The sequence below is a fragment of the Eptesicus fuscus genome, chromosome 12 (assembly GCF_027574615.1).
Source record: "Eptesicus fuscus isolate TK198812 chromosome 12, DD_ASM_mEF_20220401, whole genome shotgun sequence".
Classification (NCBI taxonomy): Eukaryota; Metazoa; Chordata; class Mammalia; order Chiroptera; family Vespertilionidae; genus Eptesicus; species Eptesicus fuscus.
This window is the reverse complement of record NC_072484.1, coordinates 44,503,458-44,529,261: the sequence shown is the minus strand read 5'-3', so window position 1 is coordinate 44,529,261 and position 25,804 is coordinate 44,503,458. Positions and strand designations below refer to the sequence as shown.

The window sequence follows — 25,804 nt, the reverse complement described above, 5'->3', positions numbered from 1 at the left end:
TCCAGGCGCAACTCGACGTCGCCGCTCTTGGTCCTGTGCCCTCGTTCCTCCCCAGGGAACCGCCTCGGATCTCCGCCATGGCATCCACCTCGACCAACCTCCAGGTATTACTGTTTTCCCACCCCCCTGGAGGGCTGGAGGCGCGGGGCGGGGGGGCGGAGGGCGGGGAAGAGGGAGGAGGAGGGCGGTGCCCAGCCGCAGGTCGGGGAGTCCGGTGCTTTCTGCTCGCTTCCGGGGTCTCCCACTGGCTTTCTGAGACTCTTGACTTATGTTGAGACTTTTCTTTTCCCTTCAAACCAGCCGCCATTTGAACCGAACTGGGCAGCGCTGTGAGCAGACGCTTCAATCTGTGTCAGAGAGAGTGGAAAGCACGAGATGTTTGCAAAGCACTGCTCGGGACCCGTTGAAAGTAGGGTGGTCCGTAGTTCGCGCTTAGTTCCTCAGGCTGGCACAGCAGAGCTCTTCTATTCGAGCTGTCAAGTGAATAGAAACGTGAGAACAGTCTTGGACTCCGAAGAATCCGTGGGTTCATTGAGTATATGCGTTTGTGTGCACTCTTCTACGGCTCCCAGATTGTAGTGTATAAGATCAGGGAATGTTTTTGTTTTTTTAATTACTTTGTGGCTCCACTTCCCCACCCCACCGCAGTGAGCAGGGTATTTTGTACACCAATCAAGGAATCCTAAAACTTTAGACTTAATCGTTAGACCTCTGTGGAGCGGACATTGAGAAATTTCTGAAAGTGTCTCCCCTCCTCAGAATGGATCTGGGGCTTCAGTATGTGACTTGGCCTCGAGCACTTGGGTTTCCTTGTTTGCAGTAGGGATCTCTGGGTGCCCTGCACTGGCTGCTGTAGGGTGGCAAGTGTGGAAGCAGGCTGACCACCGAGGGGACTGGGCAATGGTATTGACAAATGTGATAGTGGATTTAGCCAGGGCGGAAGCTAGGGAGATGGTCAGATTGTATCCTAAAAGAATTACTAGCACTCCCAAACCACAGCAAGACACAGTTAACTTCATTTCAAGTTAAAAATGCTAACAGAAACAAGGGTGAAGTGGGGCATTCAGCAGGGAAAATTATCATCCTTGATTAAAGGTTTAACATGTGTTATCAGTACAGTAGCAGCATGTGGCTGTTTAAATTTTGCTTAAAGGAAATTTAAGACTCACTCCTCAGTCACACTAACCACAAGTGCGCAGAAGTCGTGGCTAGTGGTTCCTATATTGGATGGTGTAGAAGATACATGTTCATCATGAGAGAAGGTTTGGTTTAAAATCAAGGTACTGTATTTGGAGATAGATAATTAAATACTGGTTGTAAGCATTTTACTTTAACAAAGGTCAGTGTAGTGCCTAAAAGAGGGCTGACCTCGAATGAGGGGACTGCGTGGTGAGTGGCACAGTGAGTAAAAATAATATGACAAGAAAATTACATCTAGAATAAGAAAGAACCTGAAGCACATGGCTTAGCCACTGAGCCTTCCTGATACATTTTTATATGACCAGGCACATAACCCTCCAGGTGACCACATGCTACAACTCTGAGACCTTTATATTTTGCCTAGTTTACCAAACTTTCGAAAATTTAGCTTTAAGTTCAGGCTAGTTGAGATGTGAAACAGGTAACTTCTACTTTTGTCAATTCGAAAGCATATGACTTTCGTTCTTCCCTGCTGCTACAACACGGGGTGCGTGATGCCCCAATGAATATCTCTTCTCCCATTTACAGCTTTCATTCTTTCTCTGCAGTCTGCTTCAAAATACAATATTCATACATGTGATTGGTTTGGGGGTTGTTTGAATAATTTCTTCTTATCTGAATTATATGCTTACTTTTAATATAGTATAGTCATGACCATTTTTTTCCCCCCTTCAGGCTCTTATTTCTGTTGCATACAGTTTTACGACCTAAATTAATCCAGTTGTAATATTTAAATAAACCGTGCTTGTTTTTTATTTGTATGTATATATTTTTAAATTAAAGATAGTTTTTTAATGAAAATTTTACTTTGACGTAATTATAGATTCACACGCAGCTGTGAAGAAATAATACAGAGATCCTGTGTACTCTTTATCCCGTTGCCTCACATGGTGGCATTTGGTAAAATTGTAGTACAGTATCACAAACAGGATGGGCACACTGATCCATTCCACCAATCCTGTTCAGATTTCCCCACTTTCACTTGTACTAGTTCTATCCATAGGGATCCCTCCTGACCTTTTATAACCACAGTCACCTAACTCCCCCTGCACTCCCTCCCCCCCCCCCCCCCCCATTCCCTACCATCTCTGTATCAGTAGTTCCTTTTTGGCACTGAGTAATACTCCATGGTAGGATGTACCACAGTTTATCATGCAATCGTTGACGGACATCTGATACATTCATGTACAAGTTTCTACGTGAACATAGGTCTTGGTTTCTCTGGAATAAATGCCCAGTAGTGCAGTTGCTGGTTCATGTGGTAGTTGCATGTTTATATTTGTAACAAACAAGTTTACCAGAGTGGTTGTATCATTTTACATCCTACCTGTAGTATATGAGTGGTCAGTTTTTCTGTATCCTCACCACTATTTGTTCTTGTCACTGTTTTTTATTTTAGCCATTCTGATAGATGTGTAGTGACATCTCATTGTGGTTTTAATTTGCATTTCCCTAATGGCTAATGATGTTGAACATCTTTTCATGTGCTTATATTTGTATATCCTCTTTGGTGAAATGTCTCTTCATGTCTTTAGCCCATTTTCTGCTTAGATTCTTTTTATAACTGTTGAGTTTTGCGAGTTCTTTATATATTTCACCTCCTGTTTCATAGGTCAGTGCTCAACCATTGAGCCACGCTGGTTGGGTCTAAATACTACTCTTTTGCTGGGCATGTGGTTTGCAGATATCTCTCCCAGTATATAACTTGTCCTTTTAACAGAATCTCTTACAGACCAAAAGTTTTTAAGTTTGATGAAAAAATATGTTTTTTCCTTTTATATATTGTGCTTTTGGTATCAAGTCTAAGAACTAAAGATTTTATAGTTTTACATTTTATATTTAAGTCCATAATCCATCTTGAGTTAATTTGTATACAAAGTGTGGGGTTTAGGTTGAAGTTCAAGTTCTCTCTCTCTTTGCTTATGGATATCCAGTTACTCTTATACCATTTATTGAAAATTCTATTTTTCTGCCATTTGCTTGCTTTTGCATTGTCATTCAGTTGAACGTATTTGTATGAATTTATTTTTTTAACAAAAAATACTTCAAAAGTAGTCTGTGTGCATTATGGACATTTTTAGAAGATGTGGAAGTAGAAAATGAAAAAATTAAAGTCTTTCAAAGATAAGTTCTGTTAAATTTCCTCCCCATCCTTTTCCTGTGCTTTTTTTTTAACCTGTTGTTTCAAATAGTGGAACTTGTGCTACGTGTAAAAATTGTTTCTTTCCAAAAACTTTAATTATAAATATACTAGAGGCCCAGTGCACAAAATTTGTGCATGGAGGGGTGGGGGGGTCCCCTCAGCCCAGCCTTCACCCTCTCCAATCTGGGACCCCTTGGAGAATGTCCAACTGTCAGTTTAGCCCCGATCCACAGGATCGGGCCTAAACTGGCAATCAGACATCCTTCTCATAATCCAGGACCACCGACTCCTAACTGCTCACCTGCCTGCCTGCCTGATCGCACCTAACTGCCCCCCCCCCCCCCCCGCAGGCCTGGTAGCCCCACGCAGCCTACTGCTCAATCATTTGGTCGCCCCTCACTAACCCCCTGCCAGCCTGGTCGCCCCACGCAGCCTGCTGCTCAGTCGTTTGGTCACCCCTCACTAACCCCCCTGCCGGCCTGGTTGCTTCACGCAGCCTGCTGCTCGGTCATTTTGTCCCCCCTCACTAACCCCCCTGCCGGCCTGGTCACCCCACACATCCTGCTGCTCAGTCATGTGTTGTCTCTCGCTAACCCCCTGCTGGTCTGGTCGCCCCACACAGCCTGTTTGGTCGTCTGGTTGTTTTGGATGCAATGGTCACTTAGCCTTTTATATATAGAGATTTCATGTTACTACAAATGTTTTGGGCCTAAGCCAATAGTCAGACATCCCTCTCACAGTCTGGGACCCCTCGCTCCTTACCGCCCGCCTGCAGCAGAGGCAGGAGAGGCTCCGCCACCTTCTCTGCACTCTCCAGCCATGAGCCTGGCTTCTGGCTGAATGCTGCTCCCCCTGTGGGAGCACACTCACCACCAGGTGACAGCTCCTCCGTTGAGCGTCTGCCCGCTGGTGGTCAGTGTGCGTCATAGTGACCGATCATTCGGCTGGTCATTCTACTGTTTGGTCGATTTGCATATTAGGGTTTTATTATATAGGATGTTACTGTGATTTAGAAAAAAGATGGATTTGTTTTAAGGTTGTATTTTTAAAAAATGACTTTCCATATGATTATTTACTTCAAACTTACACTTATGCTTTGATTTTGATGGTATGATTTTGCTTCTCCTCAAACAGAAAGCAATAGATCTTGCTAGCAAAGCAGCCCAGGAAGACAAGGCTGGGAACTATGAGGAAGCCCTTCAACTCTATCAACATGCTGTCCAGTATTTTCTCCACGTAGTTAAATGTAAGGTCATAGTTTGTTTATTTAAAAACACCAAAAGAAATTTTTATTTAATCTATTTCATTTATGAATATTGCAATACAATGCCAAAAAATTCTAAACTATCAATTTGCAAATATATATACTATAAACACAGTTTAATATATTTATAAGTACATATGAAATATATATAATATCAATTTGCAAATATAAATATATCCCACTAGCTTTCTAGCATCTAGACAGGTTTTGGATACTCAGCTAATAAATCTGCACGACTGTTATAGTTGTTACCTTGCATACCTGAACATATAAAAATGTCATATAGTCAGTAGAAGTAAGTTTTTTATTGTATCCAACTTATGTAATCTGAACCTTCTCATCTTCTAAGCATCTCTGAAAATACTGTTTTAAAAAAGGTTGGGAACCTTTTTTTTCCCCCATGTATTTTTTGAATATTAGATGTTCCACATGTGTTAGGCACTGTTCCAGGCATGGGGATCCAGCAGTAATGGAAAAATGGGGAAAATCTCCTGCCTTCATGTATCTTAAGTCTAATGCTGAACATGGGTGAAATAAGATGTTAGAAAAGACTTCTTTCTTATAAACTTTAAGTTTTTTCTAAATAAAAAATTTTAGCAGTTGGATAATTTAGCATTTTCTTTTGAGTTTCCCATTTAACTTTTGAGATTTTTCTGTCAAATTAAAGTGAAACTAAGAATGAATTATAACATGCAAAATGTGGGGCTAATCCTATGCACTGCATATATTGCTGAAGTCTTCTTTTTAGGTAGCTCTCACAGAGGCCTGCCCATATGTAGTAAAATTACTGTATTGGTGGTACACATAATATATGGGATTTCTATCACTGTTTATACTCTGAAATAAAGCTTATTTAGACACTAATAGAAATTGTTAATGTTGCTTTATCTATTTGTCTTACTGGTTTTATATGAGATAAGCAGCTTTCAACTATCTATATAAAATGTAAGGGAAGAGACTAGAATCTTACATAATAATAGAGAAACATGTAAATTAACTGTACCTCCGCTATGCCCACAGCCAATCAGAGTGAGTATGCAAATTAACCCAACAAAGATGGTGGTTAATCTGCATACATACCTGGGTCCCGGGAACCTCCTCGGCACCCAGGTCACTCCCAGTCAGCCTGCGACCAAACGCTGACCATCCGGAAGTCAGTGCTGGGTTGCCCAGCTGCAGCCTGGCGACCTAGAACTGACTGCCCAGGTGGCTGAGACCCAGAAAGTGAGTCAGGGTCTGATCTGCAGCCTCAGTGGAAGCTGTTAATCAGTGTACTTACCTCTCTCTTTCTCCCTCTTTCTTTCTGATCTTCGCCAGCAGCCAGGTGTTTCTTTCTCTCCCGGCCTCCGCAGGGGCTGCTGTTAAGCTCCGCCTCTTTGATCAGGCCCAGAGATAGGCCTGGAGATGCTGACTGGCATAGGAACCGACCAATGAGAACCAAATCTGGGTGCTGTGGGGAGCCAATGGCTGCCTAGGAGGTGGAGTTTTTGACGCTGACTGGCATTGAAACTGACCAATCAGAACCAAATATTTTCCTTGTTTAACCCTTTGCACTCGCTTGCTTTTTTCTCGATTCCTTTATTCTACTCGGGATTTAATTTTTTAAATACCCCAGATTTTACAAAGCACGGCAGTAGAATAAAAAACTGGAGTTTCTTTTCATACAAACTTACTTATTTGGATTTTTTTATATTTCAAATTATTGATACATTCAAAGAGTAATTTTAATCTCTATAATTTCATCCCCGCGGTGAAACTATGAGTCGAGTGTGGCTCGACATACGAGCTGCTACCGATGCTAACCGTGTCGAGTTCTCTCAACATCCGAGTGCAAAAGGTTAAAAGTATGTCTAAGGCCCTGAAAAGTGTTGCAGTGGTTAGAGCATTGGCCCATGGACCAAAGGGTCTCAGATTTGATTGCCAGTCAAGGGCATGTAACTGGGTTGCAGGTTCGAGGCATGTGTGGGAGGTAACCAATCAATGTATCTCACCTTGATGTTTGTATCTTCTTCCCTCTCTCCCACTTCTTCCTTCTCTGCCATCTACTCTCTTGTGTGGCATCTCTCTAAAATATTCAATGGAAAAAATATCCTTGGGTGAAGATTGACCAACACAAAAAAAGTATATCTAAGAGCTTAAAAATATCTGGATAGAACACTAATGGAAAAATCTCTCTCATTTCCCTTTAATAGATGAAGCACAGGGTGATAAAGCCAAGCAAAGTATCAGGGCAAAGTGTACAGAATATCTTGATAGAGCAGAAAAACTAAAGGAATACCTGAAAAAGAAAGAGAAAAAACCACAGAAGCCGGTGAAAGAAGGACAACCGAGTCCAGCTGATGAGAAGGGGTATGCATTTTTTTTTTTTTTCTTTCTTTCTTTTTTGTACACTCCAGTGACCAGACATTACATAACTTAATATGTGATCATCCCAATAAATCCCGCACCCATCCAGCACCATGCCTAGTTATTACAAATTACTGACTATATTCCCTATGCTGTACTTTATATCCCCATGACTATTCTGTAATAACCAATTTGTACTTCTTAATCCCTTCATCTTTTTTCAACTAACCCTCCCATCTGGCAACAACAAAAAGTTCTCTGTATCTATGTGTTTTCTGTTCTGCTTTTTCACTTTGTTTGTAGATTTGATTGTTGATAGATATCTACTTACTGCCATTTTATTGTTTATATTTTTTATCTTCTTAAACATTTCACATAATACTGGTTTGGTAGTGATGAACTCCTTTAGCTTTTTCTTGTCTGGAAAGCTCTTTATCTTTCTATTCTAAATGATAGCTTTTCAGGGTAGAGTAATCTAGGTTGTAGGTCATTGTTTTTACTGTTTTGAATATTTCTTGCAACTCCCTTCTGGCCTGCAAAGTTTCTGTTGAGAAATCTACTGACAGTCTTATGGGAGCTCCCTTGTAGGTAACTAACTGGTTTTCTCTTGTTGCTTTTAAGATTCTCTGTGGTTTAACCTTTTGCATTTTAATTATAATGTGTATTAGTGTGGACCTCTTTGGGTTCATCTTGTTTGGGACTCTCTGCGCTTCCTGGACTTGTATATCTGTATTGAGAAGGGGTGTGTATTCTAGAGTGTTAGATTTTATTGTATCAATTAAAAGATAAAATTAAATTGTATTTGTGAAATAAATTTCTTTCATTTAAACTAGGTGTTGGTAAACAATGGCTCATGGGCCAAATCTGACCTGCAGCCTGTTTTTGTAAATAAAGTTTTATTGGAGCAAAGCCTTAGCCATCCATTTACCTATTGTCTATGGCTGTTTTTGTGGTGTTCCAACAAGATTGAATAATTGCAACAGAAACTGTCTGACCCACAAAACCTAAAATATTTACTGTCTGGTCCTTTACAGAGGAAGTTTCCCAACCCCTTGGGGGACAATATACCTCAACGGACCCTCCATGACCACTTGGTAGTGGTAGGAAAAAACATTTGTAGGAATGGTACTCAGTTCTTTACCCTCTGGCCATTATATAAGATTAAAGTTTGAAATTATAGGAATGATCTGTGAATTAAATTTTTGATTAGTAGTATTGACTCTTAGTCTGTACTGTCCACATGGACAAAATGACTCCAATAATGTGAATAATTTTTTGTATATCTTATGTAAAGTTTTTTTTATATGAATTTGCTTTATATTTGCTTTTATTTTGTCATTGTGAAGAAATCAACACAGCATTACTTATAAACATCTAAACCAGAGGTTCCCAACATGGGGCACATGCCCCACAGAGGGGCAATTTGATTTTTATTTTTTTTTTTTTTTTTTTTTTTTTTTTTAAATTTCTTTATTGATTAAAGTGTCACATATTTGTCCTCATCCCCCCATTCCCATCCCACCCCTCTCCCCACGCATGCCCCAATCCCCTGTTGAACTTAACCGTTGGATAGGCTTATATGCATGCATACAGGTCCTTTGGTTGAACTCTCCCCCTCCCCCCCACCCTCCCCCTACCCTCCCCTATCCTCCCTCTGAGGCCCGATAGTCCGATCGATGCCTCCTTGCTTCTGGTTCTGTTCTTGTTCCTCAGTCTATGTTGTTCATCATTTCCCCTAGATGAGCGAGATCATATGTCACTAGATATATACTAATAAGAACTGAATGCGAGACGAGCGATGATAGTGATGCTGACAGGCAAATGAATCAATCTGTAGCGAGCTTCCCCCTGGACCAACAGTTCTTTTGAGACCCAATTTCAATGTCCAGTAGTTCCTTATGTGTACATGTCAGCACTGACCCCTCAGCTCTGGATGGTGGACAAATGGTGGTAATGGAGGTCCGACTCCCTCTGGTTTGGTCTCGGCCGAACCCAGGGGCACGGCGTCACCCAGACTAAGGGGCACGTGGCCTCACCCTTACCCAAGGGGCGCGTGGTCACACCCAGGCCGGCAATTTGATTTTTAAGGGGCAATTCAAGAATGAGTTATTAACAATAATTTTTTTGCATTTTTTATGGTTCTAGGTGCCTCATATACAGTATATAAATATATATTGTGACATTTATGCATTTCAGTTTTCTATTATGAAACAAACTTTATTTGCTGTTTTTTCATGTCACTGCATATTATTATTATTTTTTTTTAATAATTCCATAGTGATTTCTTCCTCAGTACTTCATCTGTCCTTTCGTTCTTTTATTTTTCTCTTTCATGGATGCCTTGTTCTTTGGAAACTTGTTTAGACCAAGTTAATGGCCTTTTAGGCTTCCTCCATGTGAATAGGAAGTCACTTTTTTAATAAGAACTATATGTCACAGGGTGGGCATCAGGATTTTAGAGATGCTTAGGTGGGGCATGGCCAAAAAATGGTTGGGAACCACTTATCTAAACTCAATTTTGGAATGTCTTCCCAGATGGAAGATGTATCATTACCAGATGCAAAGTTTCAGTATGTTCGTGCCAAGTTCTATGCTGAGCAGTGGGAACATACTCTATGCAGGTCCTCTGACCATTCTGTTAATTGTTGCCAGAAGTGGTTCTAGATGACAACACACTCGTAAGAAGATGAGATTCTGAGGTGGGGTTATTTGGGCTTAAAGGCAGAGGTTCTGGTTAGCTTTAGAGGATACAATACTCGTGGTTCATGGTTTGCAGTGGCACAAGCTACTTAGCCAATCCCCTGTGGTCACCAGGAATGGAGATCTTTGAAGGAAATATTTTGGGAGATTGGGGACTACTACCATAGGCCAGTTTGAAGGACATGAGCAATATGAGAACTAGAGTTAACTAGCTGCTCCAAACTACATGGGAGAGTTTGAAGAAAATTATAAGCCCAAGGTTTTATATTTTCTGTTCAAGACATGGTCAGGGAACCAGGGATTTTTTTTTGTGACACCGAAGAATATTTTACCTTCTGCAGCTAATAGCATTGACATACAAAAATCAGACCCCAACTGATCTTGTGGATTACTGAATTCCAACAGACTTTCAACTTCACCAGGTTTCTTATATAAAAGTAGGACATTTATTGGAAGACTTGAGTCTCCAAACTTGAAGTGAAACTATTGTGAAGAATTCAGTTAACTTTGAGAGCCTGGACCCCCAACTCTCCCTGAAACTCTCTTGCCAACAAAAATGCACTTTCCTCCCTGAGAGTTGAAGCTCTTCTGGTCTTACTTGAAGATGCTGTAATGCGCTCTGCTGAGATGGTTACCTAGCAAAGGGATGCCAGTTCTGAATTGAACTGCAGGACCTACTTTGGCTAATTTAAGTAAAGGGGATTTATTATAGTGTATTACCTTACAGAATCTGGGGCCCAGAGAATCCAGCTTGGGTTCCATATTGCTAGAAGAAATGCCCAGTTCCACCAGGTTCATTCTGGCAGAGACCCAATGCTGCCAACTCCACCACCAAGTACTTCTGATGCCAGGGAGTGGGGTATAGCTCCCTCAGCAAAGCCAATGCTTTCACCCACAGGCATTGCCCTTACATGCAGACCCCATCTTAGTTGCTTGCTTCCTTCTTGGAGAAACTTTGGTCTTATGTGGGGCCCTAGCTGCAAGGGAGCCTAGGAAAGGCAATGTTTATCAGTGTAGTCTTTATTGTACCAAGAATGCATGATAGAAGAAGGTTGACCAGAGTGTCAAGTGAATCACTTTGCAGTCTCTACCTTGCTCATAGACCCACCATCCTGTGAAAACCAAGGCATTCCTATTTTGGAATAAAACCTGTCCAATGTTTTATCTGCCTTTATATCTTATATTTGAAAAATTATGTAATGTTCTATATTTTGCTTTATTACTTTTTCACTCAACCTTTCAATGAACCATTTCTACATTTTTATCAGGATTACAATGTATTCTATCATATGCTAATCTCTGTAACTAATTGAACATACATTATTCTTTTTTCCCTGTTGTGAACAGTGTGGGCATGATTAGCCTTGTAGTCAAATCCTTGAACTCACCTTGAGTTATTTCCTCAGAATAAATTCTTAGTTATGAAATATCTGGGTTTATCTTCTTGTTCCTTGGGCTCAGTTCATTTTCATCAGAAGCCTCATTTATTCTTTGGCAGCCCTAGACCAGTGGTTCTCAACCTTCCTAATGCCGCGACCCTTTAATACAGTTCCTCATGTTGTGGTGACCCCCAACCATAAAATTATTTCCGTTGCTACTTCATAACTGTAATTTTGCTACTGTTATGAATCGTAATGTAAATATCTGTGTTTTCCGATGGTCTTAGGTGACCCTGCTAGCCCACAGGTTGAGAACCACTGCTGTAGAGCCTAAGACCATCGGAAAACACAGATATTTACATTACGGTTCATAACAGTAGCAAAATTACAGTTATGAAGTAGCAACGGAAATAATTTTATGGTTGGGGGTCACCACAACATGAGGAACTGTATTAAAGGGTCGCGGCATTAGGAAGGTTGAGAACCACTGCCCTAGACTAAGGGTTATAGACCTTTGTGCCTTAAATAATGAATTTTTTTTTTCCTCCTAGTTATGTCTTGTTCTAATATATAGTTTGCCTGGTTCTGGTTTTTTCGTTGTTGTTGTTTACAGCTCTCTGTAATTCATCTTAAATCTTTTGTGGGATGAGGTGTGGGGTATGCATTTGTGAATTAGCACATATATAGGTGTGTCATGGGAACTTGGAGCTAGTTCCTGATTTCATTCGGGTCTTTTGCCCCTTTCCTGTTCATGATTCCATATTGATGGATAATATTCCTGCTTAATAATTTGCTTAATATATTCTTAAAAGTAATGAAATAAGCATAACTTTTCATATGAATGTCTCATTTTGCCACTTATAATATTTCAAGCTAATCTTTCTTTCATTTTTGCCTTATTTTTGATAGCAAGGAGTGATCATTTGAATATATTAAATTCTTTTTATTAGGAATGACAGTGATGGGGAAGGAGAATCAGATGATCCTGAAGCAAAGAAACTACAGAATCAACTTCAAGGTTGCTTTAGATTTCATTTTTAAATTTACTATCTTATTTTTAAAAAACTCAATAGTGAATTGTCTATTTGAATTGCTTCTCCCTTTCCCCCCTTGTATTTAAATAGGTTCAAGAATTGGCTTTGTTTTCTAGTGGTCACATGCTGGTTTTCATAGGATTTTCTCCTTAGGCTCTCTAATGGGTTGGGGTTTTTTTCCGTGAAGTAAAAATGCTGTTAAAAAGCCTGACAGTTGGCTTATTTAACTCTTTTATTTTGTCTTGTTTTCCCCCTGTTAGAGAAGGTAACATTTAGACTAATAATACACTACCAAATCTGAGGTTATCAAAATATCCTGTCAGGAACAGAATGAATTAGTACTTACACCTGGCTTTTATTGTTATTGCTATAGCTTATTTATTGATGATTTATTTCATGTTTCCAACCTGCTCATGTTTCCTCATCTGCCTTTTTTATTCTATTTCAGCACTGCCCTTTATATTTCTCTCATTCCACTTTTTACCTTCCACACAAAAGAAAACTCTTTGATTCTCCTCAACTATAGTCTAGTGGCATGATGGAAGGAGCATAAATTTTGGCTCCATTCAGATTTGGATTCCATCCCAGGTCGGCCACTTAAATCTTGAGCAAGTTCCCTAACATCTCATAGTCTGAGTCCCAGCTCTAAAATAGGAATTAATAATATTTTTTGTTTCAGGGCTAGTAAAAGATTTCTGACAATGTAAAAACTGCCTAGTATTATAGTTAACAAATTCTAGGAAGTCAATAAGTGGTAGCTTTGTATATAGTGATCTATGTAATTGCTGGCTTCTTTAGTTACTGAGATTGGATTGTTTTTTAATATGTTAACAATGTTTTTCAGGTTGAATTTTATGTATTTTGTTCATTTGAATCTTGCCAAATAGAATGCATAACTGGGACAGATTTCCATTATATAGACCCAGTTTGGTTCATGAATGATGAATAGTCTCTTCATTTTGTAATATTATATCTGTCTCGTCTCGCCAACTCCACTGGGAGGTATAGGAGGATACTATAAGGGCAGTACCTTAAAAACATTACAGTTAGTGAGGGTATTTTATATTCCTAGAACTTCAGTGGTGGATGTAGTCCAGGGACAGAACTAAGTTTCCACTGCCCGGGGCAGTGGGGACACACACTTTGCACTCAGTAAGTTTGGTTGAGCAACCCAGTGGTCCTGTGCCGAATGGCCTTATTTCTGTTGTAAGGCAAAGAGCTTTCTTCTGTCTATTCTGCGCAGTAAAAATTAAACAACAAATTGTATAATAAGTAGTACAGTGAAAGACTGCATAAATTTATGTAATTGGAAACAGTCAAATTACTTGACCTTTTTTTAAATCCTCACCTGAGGATATTTTTCCATTGATTTTTTTTTTTTAATATATTTTATTGATTTTTTTACAGAGATGAAGGGAGAGGAATAGAGAGTTAGAAACATTGATGAGAGAGAAACACCGATCAGCTGCCTCCTGCACACTCCCCACCGGGGATGTGCCCGCAACCAAGGTACATGCCCCCGACTGGAATCGAACCTGGGACCCTTGAGTCCGCAGGCCGACGCTCTATCCACTGAGCCAAACCTGTTGGGGCTCCATTGATTTTTTAAAAAATATTGTTATTGATTACAGATGGGAAGGAGAGGGAGAGAGAGATAGAAACATCAGTGATGAGACAGAATCATTAATCGGCTGCCTCCTGCACGCCCCCTACTGAGGATCGAGCCCGCAACCCAGGCACGTGCCCTTGACCAGGGACCCTTCAGTCCGCAGGCCAGCACTCCATCCAGCTAGGGCTTTCCATTGATTTTTACAGAGAATGGAAGAGAGAGGGAAAGACAGAGAGAAATATTGATGGAGAGAAACACATCAATTGGTTGCTTCCTACACAAGCCCGGACCCAGGGCGCAGGCCTGGGAGGAGCCTGCAACTGAGGTACGTGCCCTTGACTGAAATCAAACCCAGGACCCTTTGGTCTAGAGGCTGACACTCTATCCACTGAGCCAAACTGGGTACGGCTGACCTTTATTTTCTAATAATCCTTTGCCCTTTTTCATTTTACAAACCATTAAGCAGTGTCTAGTAATTAATATTACTTTTATTTAAGTAATCTTTTATCACTAAACATTCCAAAGTCCCCTTTAAACTTTAAGAAAAAAATGTATTAGGTTAAATGTGAAGATTGATTACGGCATATTTAGAATATTCATAGCAAAAAACTTTAGTTGACCAGGTTTGCTTACTTATAAAGTAAATTTACTTTCGTTAACTAACAAATCCTATCTGATGATGTAAATTATTTCCTTATGTAGGGTTACTAAACTGAATGGAACATAGAAAAGAAAAAGTGAATTGGCTTTCTCAATTCATATGTAGTCTGAACTTTTAGAGTGCAAAAAGTGTTTATGGTTTTATTTAATTTTAATCTAGAGTTAACAATTTTCATAATTTAGGAAAGTTTCCGAGAATAACTACTCTTAGAATAATAGGTGATATTTCCTAATGAGAAGAAATAACCCATAAAACTAATTTCATAGGTAGCAGTAGATTGTGTAAGTGGTAGTGTTCTATCATACAATTACACATCATCTTGGAACAAACTGCTTAGTAGTTTGTAGTTGAGCAATTTCTATATACAGTACTGGAAATTAGAAAAGCTTTTGATGAAAGATAAACTAGAAAGTTTTGGCAATAGTTATATTAAAAAGACTCTTATTATGACAATTGCTATAGCGTTTGAATATATGGTTTTTGAATTGTTTGGCTTCTGTTTAGCAAATCTCGGTGTACTATTGCAAATCTACAAGAGTACATTTTCTCTCTTGCCTCCTATTATCTCCTTCCCTTATTTCCTTCCCCTTCCCATCCCTTCTGTCCATCTATCCATCTGTCTGTCTTCAGTTAAATTTGTTAAGTGTATTTTCTTTCTGTGGTTAAAGGAGAGTATTAGATCACCACTTTTTTGGGTGTTTGGTTAAGAGGAGAAATAGTAAATCAACCCCCATTGAATGAGCACTTTCAATACTCCTGAATTTGTGCTGTAATGTAATGTTTGGTGCTTTTCCAAGTACTCTTAATATTTATTATGTCATTTGACTCTTACACCAACCTGTCCGAGTACCTTGGGCAGACGTAGTATTTTTACTTCACAATGAGGAAGCAGTCATAGGAAAGTGACTTATTCCAGGTTCCTGACTGCTCCCTACTCCCAACTAGTTCCTCATCACACTCTTTCAAAAAGGTTCTTAATACATCAATTTTTTCCAGACAATTTTATAATACATTTATTTAACATCGTTATTTCATGTTGTCATCTAAATTTGATGAAATAGTCCTCCTTAATTTAAAGATGATATAATTTTTTGTAGGTGCCATTATTATGGAGCGACCTAATGTGAAATGGAGCGATGTTGCTGGTCTTGAAGGAGCCAAAGAAGCACTTAAGGAGGCTGTGATATTGCCTATTAAATTTCCTCATCTTTTTACTGGTGAGATGGCTTTTCAATAATTTTTTTGGATGATTTTTCAAAACCACATTGATGACTGAAGTAGAGCATAGTGAATTCTTGTCACCATCTCATGATTGATTACCTTAAATAAATTCTAAGGCAGTGTTACGCTTTTATACAAAGATATTTATTTCACATATATAAACATATGTTTAATATACATACTGCAAAACAATCTGAATGTCAGCCAGTAGGGCACAGTGTAAATCACCAGCATGCAGTGGAACCCTGTACACTCATCAAATAGAGTGAACATCTATATGTAATTAATGTTGGAAACTGTCCACGCATATTATAAAGGTCAAAAAGCAAGTTATAAAATATGTGTAGTATGATTCCATGTTTGTTAAATAAATGCATGTGCTAAAAATTAGGTGTAGACGGAGTGATTTAATAAGATGGATGATTTTTAGTTTTTTGGTTTTTGTGTTTTTTTTTACTTTCATCTGAAATGGTTTGTAATGGACATGTACTAGTTTTATAGGAGTATTTCCATTTTTAAAAAAGAGAAGTAAGAATTATTTACCATTTTCAGATGAAGTGTGTATCCCCTAGTGGCGGAGGAGAATGTTGCTAACCTGCCACCTGGGTAAAGTTGAAGTTACAGCTCCAGCAGTGACTGATTTGTCTGTGCCAGACCATTCCTTCTCATTGTCCTTTCCATGACTGCTAGCCTATGTTTGTGATTTGGCTATACCCATCATTTGACAGTGACACAGAGGTCTTTTTTCTTTTAAAAACAAGCTGGTTTATGTAGAGAACAAATCTGTGGTGTTGGCCTCAAACTGAACAGGTCTGGACAGTGATGTCGTATAGAGCAGTGATGAAGAGCAAAGAACCCCTGTCCACCTGTTGTCCACCTAGCTTGAGGTATGACTTACAACCTAACTTCAGGAATATGAAACTAACAGTATAAAAGTTGGCATGAGTTGAGTTGACGTCATTTTGTATTACTTATACCAGTGTTTCTCAAACATGAGTCATTTATGGGTCATCTTCATGAATTTTTTCATTGTGTCATTAGGTAAAAAATATTTTTCTTTAAATTGCTCACTTTTAGATCAAATCTTTATTTAAACACAGCATAAATATACAGAGACATGCAGAAACCCATAAGTGTTCAGCTTCATAAATTTATCACAGAGTAAATACACCTGCATAATCATCAACCGGATCAAAAAGTACTACCGGTAACCTGGAAGTCCCTCTGCCTCTTTCCTCCCCAGTGATAATCACTCTCAACTCTGAACACCATAGATTGTTTTGCCCACTTTTGAACTTTTAAATCATCTCACTTATTTTATTTAATAACTTTATTTTAAAAGACTGTTTTGTGTTTACTACAAATGGAAAAATTAGTGTTTGTCTAATACACATTAAGAAGATAATCATTTAGCTTGGCCAATGTGGCTCAGTGGTTGAGTGTTGACCCATGAACCAAAAGATCACTGGTTCGATTCCCGGATAGGGCACATGCCCAGGCTCGATCCCAGCAGGGGACGTGCAGGAGGCAACTGATTGATATTCCTCTTTCATTGATGTTTCTATCTATCCCTCTCCCTTCCTCTCTCTCTCTAAAATAATAAAAACATTTAAAAATATGTTTAAGATAATCATTTAAATAAAAAGTATTTGTATATCACCTAAAAGCATTTTAAATGTCACCAGTGGTATGTGTACCACATTTAAGGAACACTGACTTATAATTGCAGACATTTAAAATAGGAAAACAGAATTAAGTAACAGTTGAGGCTTTTGAAACAATAAACATAACAATATTTAGTTTTACCAATGGTCATCTATATATCATTTTTTTGCAGACACTATGTACCCAACCACAATTTGCTCTTAGTTTTTCAGTGTATATTTGATACTTGATTTCCAGGTATAGTCTAGCCTGATTTATTTTAGGCAGCATTATAATTTCTCATTAGCAAAATTGAGATACAAAGAGTTGATTTGTTTACATTTTATTTTAGGAAAACTAGGGTTTAAGGTAGCGTCCCCTTATCATTGCCCAATTATTTGAATAAGGGTGTGTAACCTGTAATAATAACCTGTGCTTCCTGGTGGGATCAGGAATTGAGCAGAATTTCACAAGGGTCAACCAAATGTGTTAATTTCATTCCTCCAAATGTCATAGTGTTTAAAAGAAAATATTTCCAGCTACTTTTTCCATGCGGATATAGTTTCTTCAACAATATTTTTTTTAATTGATTGATTTGAGAGAGAAAGAGACATCAATTTGTTGTCGACTTATTTATGCATTCATTGATTGATTCTTGTATGTCCCCTGACTTGGAATCAAACCCACAGTCTTGGCGTGTGGGGACAATGTTCTAACCAAGTGAACTACTTGGCCAGGGCTCTCTGACAATATTCTGATATCAAGCCGTGCACACAGTATTTGGTCGGAAGTGCCTTTTAACTGAGCTCTTTTTCCTCACTAGACTGAGCCTGTGGAGGGCAAAGATTCTTTGGCATTCATAGTTCTCTATCTGCACATTGTGGTTTCTCTACATAGTGGTTGAATGAATGAGTGAGCAAGCAAATGAACTTCCTGTTAGAAGGATCATATTCATGTAAACTCACTTTTGACAAAAAGAGCAAATAAAAAGAGCTCTTAAAAGAGCAAATAAAATATATTTAAGATTTATCTATGATTTATTTTTTTAAATTTTTATTCTATTGATAACTTTAGAGTGAAAACCTCCTCACAGCATGGATGACGTCTCTGGTAACTGAAATCAACAGTCTTGAAATTCTCATGTTATATTTCTTACACAAATTTTAGGCAAGAGAACACCTTGGAGGGGAATCCTCTTATTTGGGCCACCTGGAACAGGAAAGTCCTATTTAGCCAAAGCCGTAGCCACAGAAGCAAACAACTCAACATTCTTTTCAGTACATTCCTCCCACCTTGTTTCCAAGTGGTTAGGTGAAAGTGAAAAGTAAGTAAGAAATTGTTTTTTTAAATTTCTTCTTTACCTGCTAGTCACTATTTTACTCTATAAAATAATAAATTCTTACATCATTAATAGACATTCAGAAAATTGACATAATATAGGTATTCTTTTCTCTGTCAAATCAGCCCCTACTTTGGAATTTATTTCATAGGAGAAAGATAAACATGTGTATAGTTTAGTAAATTGTCAAGTGGATTATCCAAATGTAGCATTCTTGTTTTCTGGACCAAAACATGATTAGGCTTTTTAATTTATAGAGTTCCTATAATACTGTATATTGTTTTGTTTTCCTCTTTTCATTAAGCCATGTGTTGTCTACTATTTTCCAGAAACTGAAAGCTTTTATTTATTTTTAGGCTAGTTAAGAACTTATTCCAACTTGCCAGAGAGAATAAACCTTCCATTATCTTCATTGATGAAATCGACTCTCTGTGTGGTTCAAGAAGTGAAAATGAAAGCGAGGCTGCACGTAGAATTAAGACGGAATTCTTAGTTCAAATGCAAGGTGGTGTCACTGATTTCTAAAATAGTTTCTATTTATTCTACAATCATTATTATAACAGTAATGTAAAATTCAAGCAGAATTTGTTCATTCTAACAGACTGTTTTATTATGCCTTGTTTCATTCTGTCTTTCATCCAGTTGTAATCATCTTGAGGGACTTGCTGGTATAAATAGTAAAGAGATCTATATATTCGCTTATACCAGAAGCAGTATCAGTAAAAGGAATATGTAGAGTTCAAATGAAATCTCTCAAGAAATATTTTGAAAAGAATATTAATAGTATTTGTCCAAAGTCTAGGAGATTTGAGTCTTGGGGATATTTGCATCATATTTTAGTAATTTGATATTTGATTCAATATAGTGTTTTTCAGAGAGAGACTCTCAGGATGAGGTACTTTGGTGTTAATGCATCACATTGTTAACTGGACAGAGGGACACTAACACAACAAATTATTTACAATATTGCCTATTTTGATGCAGGTGTTGGTGTGGACAATGAGGGGATTTTGGTTCTGGGAGCTACAAATATACCCTGGGTTCTGGATTCTGCCATTAGGCGAAGGTATGATGTGACAGTAAATATATCTTAACAAGATGTAACAAGTGAATAAGAATTCCCATTTTGTCCAGTGAGGAATCATTCTGATAAGTTTGCAGAATCTTTTTTAATGTTCCCTAACCCTGTTACCTTGGGGAAAGGGAGGCAGGCATCTGTTTGTTTGCTATATTGAAGATATGAGATTTTCACATACTGGAATCTTTCACATTGGGAAAGATAACACCTAATATTTACCTTTAGTTTTGATTAAGGCACTGATGCTTCAAAAATTTACAAATATAGTTTGATATTCCAATGAAGAACCTTCATAAAACTTTAGCAAAATGACAATAATACAAGTTGAAGAATTATAACATATATTTTCAGTTAAAAAAATTTTGTCTGTAATTTTTAAATTGCATATGAAACTTGAGCTGCAGGAAAGATATCTCTCTGACAATTTTTTACGGCTTTGTAATTCCCTGTTTCATTCATTTACTTTTACATGGTAAAAATTACCATTTTAGTTTTTGCCACTCTTATCCCATCCACTTGATGGTTTCCCAGGATGCTAGATCCTGGTACCAAGAAAGGAAATGTGCTAGTTATTTTTTTTAAATATCTTTATGTTTTTGTTGTTAATCCTCATCCGGGGATATTTTTCCATTGACTATTAGGAAGAGTGGGAGAGAGAGGGAAAGGAATTCATGACGTGAAACATTGATGTGAGAGAAACACATGAACTGGTTGCCTCCTGCACGAGCCCCAACCAGGGCCCAGGCCAGGGAAGAGCCTGTGTGTGTGTGTGTGTGTGTGTGTGTGTGTGTGTGTGTGTACGCCCTTAACCAGAATCGAACCTGGGACCCTTTGGTCTGCAGGCCGACACTCTATCCACTGAGCCAAACCAGCTAGGGCCTGGTTATTTTTTAAGATGGCTTAATTCTGGGCCCATCTCTGCAGATAATGAAAACTTTTTAGATTCTTCTCATTGCCATAGAACATTATCGAAAGAAAAGAAAAAAACATCTTCACAGACCACTTAAATCTTTCCTCATTGCTTTCTTCCCATATCCAAATACTGAAATTCTAAGTGGTCATTCTAAGTGAAATTCTAAGAAGGCAAGCAAAATTATTGTTAATAAAGCATGGTGTTTAATTATGATGTACTAGAATTATTTGTTCTGGATACCTATTATAATAAAGTGGAAATTTTGTATAATATGTCTATTCTAAAAGATTTTGAGTACGTTTTCAATTTTGGATTTAGAGAATTATTTTGTCATCTCTTGTTTCATGTTGTTAATTATATTAATCTTTTGATCAGTTCAGAGTATAATTCTATGGGAAACTGTAATCCTGGAGGACATGTCATGTCATGAATTCCAGGCATATAAACACTATGGCAAGATAACCCAAAAATCTTGTGAGAAAGACTAACCAATTCCAGTTGGTTCCCTGGCTATTCTGGTTTTATTTGTTTTGTGTTGTGGGCATTTTACTTTCGTTTAACCTAAATACATATTTAATTAACTCTAACACATATGGGCCCATTTAACTTAGTCAGCTTAACTTTGTACAAATGAGAATATCTAAATATCTTGTTTCTTGAAAATATTCTAATTTTCAATTGAAATGAAATATATAGAGTAATATTCTTAATGTAATGTTTTTCATTTTAAGATTTGAGAAACGAATTTATATTCCTCTGCCTGAGGCCCATGCCCGAGCTGCAATGTTTAAACTGCACTTGGGGACCACTCAGAACAGTCTAACAGAAACAGACTTCCGAGAGCTCGGGAAGAAAACCGAGGGTTACTCAGGGGCAGACATAAGTGTCATTGTGCGTGACGCACTTATGCAGCCGATTAGAAAAGTACAGTCAGCCACTCACTTTAAAAAGGTAAGAGATTTTTATCTGTCCTTCATAAGGTTTTAAATAAAACATCTTAAACAGCAGTAACTGTGTGTGTGTGTGTCTGTGTGTGTATGTTTTATCTTAACTCATTTTCTCCCTGTGATCATTGTAAGAAATTTCAAAATACAGAAAAGCATCAAGAAAAACATAAAATCAAGCAAGATTTACCTCATCAGCTAGAGATAATCACTTTTTATTGTATATTATTCTATTTATTTTCAAAAGAAAATGTTTTAATGAAACATGAAATAATAGTATATTTTCAAAATTCCTGATAATGGCCTAAATCTAATACTTATTTAACTTATCCAAATAAATATTCTCGATTACTCGTTATTCCAGGTTCGAGGACCTTCCCGAGCTGATCCTAACAACATAGTGGATGATCTCTTAATGCCCTGCTCTCCTGGGGACCCTGGTGCCATTGAGATGACGTGGGTGGACGTCCCTGGGGATAAACTTTTGGAGCCAATTGTTTCCATGGTTTGACATTTTGTTTCATTTTTGGCAAAAATTTTAAACATTATACTTTGTAATTTGTTAACTATAAAAATTTTCGGTAACGTAAGATTAGCTAGAAAATGTTAGCATAATCAGACATGTTTATTAAATATAATCTACTCACTTTAAAAGTTGTAAAAAGTAACTTAATAGAAGAAATAATCATCTTTAAAATGTTTTCTTAGGCTTTGAGAAAAATCTTAATTATCAATGAATGAGCTATTTTTTAAAAAACACAGGCTTCTGACCTTATAGGTCTTATAGTTGAGGTACTATTACCAAAATGCTCATATATATTGCATAAATTATTGTCAAGCCTTAACTAAAAAGTAGGGCTGGTGAAAAATTTTCCCCTGAATCTCACATTTGGTAAAATATCCAGAAACCGTAATGTAGGAATCATAATATTCCTAGTAGTGTTTTTCTATTTTATTTCTCAAGGCTTTATAGAAAGTTTGAATAGTGTAGTGCTAAAAAGAATTCTGAAATAATTTTATTTAAAAAATTGCATTCCTATTTATATTGAAGGAGTTAAAATAATTCATAAAGCTTGATTTGTAAGGCATATCATTTCTTAAGGAACTTACTATGTTGAAAAGGTTAATTTGTTATGTTTATGTTTTCTTCTTGATAAACACTCAGATTTTTAAATCTTCTGCTTCCGTTACAGATATTCAAAGAGCTTTATGGTAGAATGAATAGTAACTTCCGGGAGAGAAACTTTTACATGATATGTAGACATAAATATAAAGATATATGTGAACATGTATATAAATATTTATGTGTGAGTGTGTGTGTGTGTGTACATACAACACCCATATTTGTGTTAATCATAATGCTTATCTGAGAAGTTATTCAGAAGCCCTTTTTTCCTTTAAATCCTTGTTTTATTTATTAGTCCTGATTCTTTTGATCATTTTCATTCTTACAGGACAAAAAGTGATAGCCTAGAACTTAATTTTTTAACAAATCTCCAATATTAGCCTATTTTCTTACCATTTTAATTTTAATTTTAAGTAATAGTTAATTCTGATTTATTGATTTGGATCAAATAGTATTCTATTGACATTTTGTTTCATTTTTGGCAAAAATTTTAAACATTATACTTTGCAATTTGTCAACTATAAAACTTTTCGGTAACGTAAGATTAGCTAGAAAATGTTAGCATAACCAGACATGTTTATTAAATATAATCTACTCACTTTAAAAGTTGTAAAAAGTAACTTAATAGAAGAAATAATCATCTTTAAAATGTTTTCTTAGGCTTCTAATTTTCAATTGAAATGAAATATATATAGTAAGTATAAGTGACTTACTATATATATTTTTTATATATAGTAAGTATAAGTGACTTACTATATATATATCAATTGAAATGAAATATATACACATAAGTATAAGTGACTGAGACTATTTTTTTGAGTTGCACTTGGAAAACCCCCCTCTTGTGAAAGGGAAAAAAAAAAACACAAAACAGTTAAGGCTAGAAGAGAGATGGGGGCATGTTTTTGAGGGTCTTGATCCTCAGGCTCAAAGGACTGACTACTTCTGATGGACAATGAGGAGCTATTGAAAGGTTGTAATTAGGATAAGGCGAGCAATTGAAAGTTTCTATGCAAAGGAATAACATGGTCAAAGCTGTCCTTTAGAAGAATAAGAGTTTATTGTCAGTAGTTTATGGTATTCAGGTTTGACCTTAGTTGAAAGTCAGTAATTGTGATGATAAATCAGTGATTAAATCTATTACTAATACTCCCCTCTCCTTTCCCTGACAGGGTGATATGTTACGATCACTGTCTAGCACAAAGCCCACAGTCAATGAACATGACTTGCTGAAATTAAAGAAGTTTTCTGAAGATTTTGGCCAAGAAGGCTAAACCAAAGACATGAGGAAGATGTTTACCACGTGTGTTCTTTCTGTGGAGGAATTTTTGCCTTTCTTGGATGGCATTCAGGTTATTTCCAGTAAAACACTTTTACCACAGGGAAACATAGATCTCATTTTGCGTTCCTCTACATTTTATATGTATTTTTGCTCTGTTACCAATTAAATGCTTTTATTAACAAAAATTATAAAATGATGGGCTTTGAAGAAATGAGTGTTACATGAATGGCAAAAAAAAAAAGAAATTACCCAGTAAAAAGAGGATTACAATTGCTTGAGATACAAATTTTTAAAATTGTTATGAATGGTGGTCTTTGTAAAAAATTTATCTTTCTTTTTTACTACAATGAAATAGGGCTTATATCATATTTTGTAAAAATTCTTAAAACACCTTTTTCACATTGTAAATTTATTTACTTTATTAAAACTTAAAAATGATAGAATCTTTACTCTCAGGGATGGGTAATAAAACAGCAGAGACTGATTGGGCTTGAAAGATTTTGAATTGTGTTCTAGCCAAGGCTCATTAAATTTTTTTGATAGGTTGACATTTTTCTTTGTGTAGATTTAAATAATTTCTTTTAAATCTGCAAGCCTTTTTTAAAAAATATTTTTTTATTGATTTCAGAAAGAGGAAGGGAAAGGGTGAGAGAGAGAGGAATATCAATGATGAGAATCATCTATTGGCTGCCTCCTGCACGCTGTCTACTGGGGATTGAGCCCGCAACTTGGGCATGTGCCCTGACTGGGAATCAAACCATGACCTCCAGGTTCATGGGTCAATGCTCCACCACTGAACCACACTGGTGGGGCAAGCAAACTTTTATGTTTAAATAATACCTTTCACTGTGCATTCTCAAGAGAAAGACTTTCTAAATTAGGCATTGTCTTTACCTTGAAGGAGAAAATTCTCTTTTTCAATTTTGTCTTTTTGTAGCAAGATTGACCCAAACCAGTAGTAAATAAATATGTCCTTTTAAAATAATTCTGCCATAAAATACTGTTATGGGAACCAGTGCTAAAAGGAATGGCCTTCATTTGGCTTATGGGAAGTGTGTGATGTTGGTGTGCCTGTGTACATACATATATATAATTTTTTAATATAGGGTAGCAAGGATCTTTTACCTTTTTTAAGTTCAGGGAACATTGTGTCCTGGCTCCACATATGTTGTCAGTGTGTGATGCTTCATGAAGCTTTATAAATGAGCTGATGTCTCATTCAATAATAAAATACAAACATGATACTATGTTATGTTAATATTTTCAAATAAAAAATCTGAGGGTGTGTATTGCACACTTTAGCATCAACACTAAGTTGTGCCTTGTACATTTGCATTAGCTATACATGCAAAGGATTATTAAGTTTAACTAAAATGAGGTAGATTCCTTTATTACTATAAAGCTCTACCTTGCAAATACTATGGAATGACTTATCTCTTAAAGTATATTTGCACATTTACATATTATGCTAAATGGTTGCCTTAGGATTTTCTGTACAGATTGTTTTTGTTGATATTAAATGGAAATCATAGGCCTGAAACATGTTCTTATGTGAAGTAAATTGATATAACCTAGTATTGTCTGTATTCTGTGTACGCTTCTTTATTTTGGGGTCTTCTGTATAGGAGAAAATATTATCTATATTGATTAGATACAAAACATAATTTAAAATTATTACATCTGTTTGAGTCTCTGCTTTCCATTCTTTTGAGTCTACATCTAGGAGAACCACTGGATCATGTGGTAATTCTGTGTTGAACTTTTGAGGATCCACCGGAGTGTTTTCCACAGTGACGGCACCAATTTACATCTCTACCAGGAAACACAAGGGTTCCAGTTTCCCCACATACCCACCAACTCTTGTTATTGCTCATTTTTGTTTCATTTTGTTTGTTTGTTTTTTATATCAGCCACCTTAATG

At 37.0% G+C, this 25,804-nt stretch overlaps 1 protein-coding gene across 2 annotated transcripts; it reads left to right on the top strand.

Annotated features, from left to right (window-relative positions):
- On the top strand, nucleotides 1–25,458 carry VPS4B (vacuolar protein sorting 4 homolog B). 2 transcript variants are annotated; one of them, XM_008160712.3, is made up of 11 exons: nucleotides 1–104; nucleotides 4,478–4,589; nucleotides 6,800–6,956; nucleotides 11,983–12,050; nucleotides 15,434–15,553; nucleotides 18,369–18,525; nucleotides 18,897–19,045; nucleotides 19,525–19,606; nucleotides 21,263–21,482; nucleotides 21,840–21,980; nucleotides 23,774–25,458. In XM_008160712.3, the coding sequence occupies exons 1-11, from the start codon at nucleotides 78–80 to the stop codon at nucleotides 23,873–23,875; spliced, it is 1,335 nt and encodes a 444-aa protein (XP_008158934.1). In that variant the 5' UTR covers nucleotides 1–77; the 3' UTR covers nucleotides 23,876–25,458. The 2 variants fall into 2 exon arrangements, with proteins under 2 accessions (XP_008158934.1, XP_027995194.1); XM_028139393.2 differs by lacking the exon at nucleotides 15,434–15,553.
- The last annotated feature ends 346 nt before the right edge of the window (nucleotides 25,459–25,804 follow it).

Coding starts and splice junctions, on each gene's coding strand:
- VPS4B (XM_008160712.3), top strand. CDS start 78: ATGGCATCCACCTCGACCAACCTCCAG. Junction 19,046..19,524: donor ATTCTTAGTTCAAATGCAAG/GTGGTGTCACTG, acceptor ATTTTGATGCAG/GTGTTGGTGTGGACAATGAG. Junction 21,483..21,839: donor CAGCCACTCACTTTAAAAAG/GTAAGAGATTTT, acceptor TCGTTATTCCAG/GTTCGAGGACCTTCCCGAGC.